This window comes from Oreochromis niloticus, linkage group LG5 (genome assembly GCF_001858045.2).
Source record: "Oreochromis niloticus isolate F11D_XX linkage group LG5, O_niloticus_UMD_NMBU, whole genome shotgun sequence".
Taxonomy (NCBI): domain Eukaryota; kingdom Metazoa; phylum Chordata; class Actinopteri; order Cichliformes; family Cichlidae; genus Oreochromis; species Oreochromis niloticus.
Genome location: NC_031970.2, coordinates 14,542,714 through 14,548,433, shown reverse-complemented (window position 1 = coordinate 14,548,433; position 5,720 = coordinate 14,542,714). Strand labels below are relative to the sequence as shown.

Below are 5,720 nucleotides of genomic sequence, written 5' to 3'. Positions count from 1 at the left end.
ACAATTACTGACAAGCATTTTAAAGGTAAAGGCTATTAACAGTTGCATACATTATTCACAAGTTTAAGGTCCACAGAACTGTAGCAAAATTACCTGGACATGGCCGCAAGCAGAAAATAGGTGACAAACTGAAGAGGTTGGTAATATGAATGGTAACCAAGGACTCCATAATAGCTTATTAAGGGATTAAAGCTGAACTCCAAGGCCAAGATAATCAGTGGCAAATCAAATCATCTATTGCCATTTGAGCTACAGTGGACTTAATGGAAGATGACCAAGCAGAACACCACTGTTGAAAGCAAAGCTTAAAAAAGTGAGACTGGAATTTGCCCAAATTAATATTGACAAGTCACAAAGCTTCTGGGACAATGCCCTGTGCACAGAAGAGACAAAACTGAAGTTCTTTGGCAAGTCATACAAGCACTATATGTCTTGAATCTTCGCCAAAATCGAATTTCAAGACTGTCATGGCTTTCTGGAGCAAAATGTTCTACCCAGTTTTAGAAAGCTTGGTCTCAGTTGCAGGTCATGGGTCCTCCAACAGGATAATGACCCAAAACACAGAGCTAAAAACACCCAAGTATGGCTTAGAATAAAACACTGGACTATTCTGAAGTGGCATTTTATGAGCCCTAATCTAAATACTGTCGAACATCTATGGAAGGAGCTGAAACATGCAGTGTGGAGGAGGCACCCTTCAAAACTGAGACCTCTAGAGTAGTTTACTCGTGAGAAATGGTCCAAAATTCACTATATTGCCAAATCTATTAAATCATATATTCAAATCATTGAATTAAAGTGTGCCAATCACTTCCATGGCCACAGGTTTAAACCTTAACATGCCACCACTGGACTCTCAGTGTTCTCTGGAGTGACGAATCCTGCTTCTCCATCTTGCAATCCAATGGATGAGCCTGGGTTTGGCAGTTGTCAGGAGAAGGGTACTTGTCTGACTCCTTTGTGCCAAGTGTAAAGTTTGGTAGATGAGGGAGTTATGGGTTGGCGTTGTTTTTCAGGAGTTAGGCTCCCCCTCTTAGTTCCAGTAAAAATGAACTCATAATGCTTCAGGATACCAAGCATACCACACATTTTGGACGATATCATGCAACAATTTCATTTCATATCAAATTCCTTGTGGTTGTGAAAGGACCGTTTCCAGCATGACTGGACACCAGTGCACAAAGCAAGGTCCTTAAAGACATGGATGAACAAGTCTGGTGTAGAAAAACTTGATTGGCTTGCAATAAGTCCTGACATCAACCCAATAGAACACCTTTGGATTAGAGCAGAGATTGTGAGGCAGGTATTTAGGTCCAACATCAGTGTCTGACCTCACAAATGTGCTTCTGGAAGAATGGTCAAAAATTCCCAACACAACACAAAGTTGCCATCTTTTATCAAAGTTTAAAACACTTAAGAATGAGGGTGCAGAAAAGCCAAAATGTAATATCCTCATATGATGACACATGGTCTCAGACAAATCATACATGACCCAGCATTTTTCAAAGAATGCAAACTTTCTTATTATAAGTTACCACAGCTGCCAGAAAGGGACATATTTCTGGCTAATCTTAATCAGTGGTCGTGGGTCTCTCACTGGAGTTGCTGCATGGAGGGTGTAATATCTATGACAAATGGTAAGGTTTGTGTCCATGTGTGGATTAAGCTTCCAGGTTAGGAAAAGAGGAGTAGAAGATATTCAAATACATCTCTCCACAGCTGCTGATGAATTCAACAAAAACAAGAAACAGCTTGTTAAAAAAAAAACCCTGCAGGTATATTTCACCGCTGATTTATCAGTGACATCCATTTACTAACTGGATAACTGGATTATACAGTTTATAATTTCAACAGTGTACTATATGAGATAGAACTATATATGCCAGATGTGGTGTGTTGCTTGTGTGATTTTTTTAAAAGCACCCTACAAACTTTTCCAGTACTCAAAGTACTTTACCAAACTTTTGATAACTAGGTGCGCAGTTCCTGCTTTTAAATGCATTCACTCTTTCAATTCAGAAATCTAAGTGATCAGATTTTGAAGAATCCAGAAAAATGGGTTCGCTCGTATATTAAAATAAATGAACTTAAATAAATAGCGTTGCTGCCCTCTGCTAAGACTGTAGATAATATAAGCAATAAGAGAACTGACTCTATTAGTTTAATCACCCTGTTGCAGTTCTTTTAACTCTAAGCCTCAGAAAGGTATGTCTTAACATCTGGACTGATGTGTTTACAGACAGCATTTTAATCATGAAGGCCGTAGGTTGCAATCATTGCTCTAACTCTGTGTATAAAGTAACAGGTCAAATTTTCATAAGCTAACATGATCTTAAAAGAGTGGGGCTACTTGCGGTGATGTTAGCGTTAGCCAAATTAGCACATTACCTTCAACAGGTGGTCAGGCTGTCTTCTGGCCCACACTCAGAGCCTCAGCTCTCCATTTCACTGCAGAGTCCATTCATTCTTCATATATCTTTGTTGGTCAGAGTGTAAATACCAAGGCTGAATGGCCTTTGTATAAGCACATACACTTTTTAGCAGTGCAAACCTGCACAGCCAAAAGGCAGGAAGCAAGCCTGGGTCTGTCTAACCCAGGGGTCGGCAACCCGCGGCTCCGGAGCCGCATGCGGCTCTTTAGCCTCCTTGTTGCGGCTCCCTCTGGACTTGACAAAAAAATTAAAAAATTAAAAAAAATAAAAGAAAGGTATTTCGAAACTCATTTTTATTCATACATGATTATTAGTTTACTGTTTTTTGCCTAGTTATCTTGGAGTTTGAGTTGATACTATCTAATTTTAAAAAAGCAATTTTTAATTTATAATTTTTCAACAAAAATATACGTCACATCAACGTCAACAGACCCCGCCTTTACCTGCTGGTGGATTTTAGAGTATGCTAACCCTGCAAAAGGCTAACCATGAAAAAATCCCAAAAAAGAAAAGTTTCGGAAGAAAATAGAGAGTTTAATTCAGCGTGGACATATTTATTTGCATTCACCGGCAACAACGCTGGCTTACCTGTTTGCTTGATATGTGGCGAGAGAATATCGAACAACAAAAAATGTAACGTTGAAAGACATTTTCAAAACAGGCACTTAGCATTCGCTGAAAAATACCCAACCGAAGATGAGCGAAAGAAAGCAATTTCGGAACTGCTGCGAAAAGCTGAAGAGAGCAAACTATCTTTCAAGAAGTGGATCAGCTCTCCACAGCCAACTAGCACTACTAGTTGTGTGGCAGCTCTGGAGATTGTAAAGAGGGGGAAGCCTTTCACAGATGGAGAATATTTGAAAGAATCGTTCATAAAAATATCAGAGCATCTATTCTCCGACTTTAAAAACAAGGGGGAAATTATTCAGAAAATTAGAGAAATGCCTCTCTCCGCAAAGACCGTCAGAGACAGGACCATTAAAATGGCGGAAAACATCAGCCGTAAGCAAATTGATGACATCGATTCAGCTCAAGCATTTTCAATTGCCTGTGATGAGTCAAGTGATGTAAACGATGTTGAGCAGACAGCACTGTTATGCAGATATGTCAACTGTGATGGGCCTCAGGAAGAACTGATTGAACTCATACCGCTAAAGGGCCAAACACGAGGGCAGGACATTTGTGAGGCTGTTGTGAGTTGTCTAGACGCGAAAGGAATAAACACCACTCACCTGGTGTCAGTGTCTACTGATGGGGCACCCAGTATGAGAGGAGCACAGAAGGGCTTTGTGAATTTGCTTCAAAAGTCACTGGATCGAGAGCTGATGGCGTTTCACTGCATCCTCCACCAAGAAGCACTGTGCGCACAAACATTCCCCCCCGAATGTGTCGAAGTGATGAACGTCGTTATCAAGATAGTGAACAAAATAATTGCGAACGGGTTAAGCCACCGACAGTTTTGTTCATTGTTAGAAGAAGTCGACAACGCATATTCAGATCTCCTGCTGCACAACAAAGTCCGGTGGCTGTCCAGGGGAGAGGTGCTGAAACGCTTTGCTACCTGTCTGGAGCATGTGAAAACGTTCTTGGAAAGCAAAGGCCTCCGCTATCCTGAACTAGAAGACCTCGATTGGCTGGGTAAATTTTACTTCATGGTGGATATGACAAGTCACTTGAACACGCTGAATAAAAATCTACAAGGAAAGGGAAGCACGGCCCTGCAGATACTGGAGAATGTTTTGGCATTTGAGCGCAAGATGACAGTGTTCGCAAGAGATGCACAAAAACGTACGCTCTCTCACTTCCCCTCCCTAAGAGAGTTTAAAGAAGCGAACAATGAAATAAATTATGAATATTTCCACCGTGCCATCATTGCAATGCAAGCTGCATTTGGAGAAAGATTCAGTGATTTCAGAAAGGAGAAACATACTCTCTCTTTCCCTGTCACACCGCTGGACATCGACCCATCCTTGCTGAACACAGTTGCATTCACCAGAGTAAGCAAGCCTGATCTAGAAATTGAACTGGCCGACATAGCGGATAAAGATTTGTGGGTAAATAAGTTCAAAACACTGACGGCGGATCTTGAAGAAGTCGCCCGTCAGAAGGCTACGCTGGCTAAAGAGCACAAATGGAATGATATGGAAAAACTCCCCCACCCCGACAAACTTGTTTTTGAAACATGGAGTGCCATTCCTGACACGTATATTAACATGAAAAATTATGCATTTGGAGTCTTGTCCATCTTTGGCTCAACATACTAATGTGAGCAAGTTTTCTCAAGCATGAATTTTATAAAGTCCAAACACCGCTCCCGCCTCAAAGATGAGAGCCTACAGTCCTGTATGAAGATCAAAGTCACATCTTACAGCCCCGACATAGGGAAGGTCTGCAGCGAACTTCAGACACAGAAGTCACATTAAAATGGTAAGGAAAACAGTATTTTACAAGCTATTATTTTTCAGAAAAAAAATTTATTTTAGACTCTGAGCTGATGTAGATTTTTTGTATGTTCAGGTCCTTCAGTTGATTGCTGGCTGAGCAAAAAACCCGAAGAGGACGAGAGAACACTGACATGGACTTGTCAAAGACTCTCCTAATTTTCTTTTTCTTTTAAAAGCTGCTAAGTTGCAGCTAAATGTTTTATTTATATTAAAGTGGGCTAGTTTTTATTTTACTTTTACAAAAAATATACGGTGGACTTAAATAGGCCTACAGTTAACAGTTTAATTTATTTCAAAGCAGGCCTACAAATGCACATTGCACTTCTGTTTGTTTTATTCAGTGGTTGTAACAGGTAAAATAAAAAAAAGATGAAAAGTTATTTTTTGCGGCTCCCTACGATTTTTTTTGGGCAGAAGAGGGGCAAAATGGCTCTTTTGATGATAAAGGTTGCAGACCCCTGGTCTAACCAATCAGTGAGCTCCTTACATCGCATCACATGGCTGATTTGCATTGCTTTGGGATTTCGGAAACGGGATAACTAATCAAATAGTTAATCTGTTAGCCAATCCAGTAGTTAATCCCAAAGCTAATCCATTTGCTAATATATTAGCTAATCCGTGAGCTAACAGGAAAAGGAAAGGCAGTGAGGAAATTGATTTTTTTAATGAGAAGAGGAATCGCCATTTTAAATGTCAGAAATACATTATTGATTTTTGAATCCATTTACTTATTTCCATTTTTTAAATTTTATTTTAAAAAAGACTGTCATGGTCTGGAGATGGGTGACTCCGTCTTTAGGATTTGTTTATTCTATGTTCTGGAATTTTGACGGCTTTTCGTGGT

At 40.1% G+C, this 5,720-nt stretch overlaps 1 protein-coding gene across 1 annotated transcript; it reads left to right on the top strand.

Annotated features, from left to right (window-relative positions):
- The first annotated feature begins 2,740 nt into the window (after positions 1-2,740).
- LOC109202251 (general transcription factor II-I repeat domain-containing protein 2B) lies at positions 2,741-5,283 on the top strand. The gene is made up of 2 exons (XM_019359162.2): positions 2,741-4,859; positions 4,950-5,283. Exon 1 carries the CDS (start codon positions 2,921-2,923, stop codon positions 4,694-4,696), a length of 1,776 nt encoding a protein of 591 aa, XP_019214707.1. The 5' UTR covers positions 2,741-2,920; the 3' UTR covers positions 4,697-4,859; positions 4,950-5,283.
- The last annotated feature ends 437 nt before the right edge of the window (positions 5,284-5,720 follow it).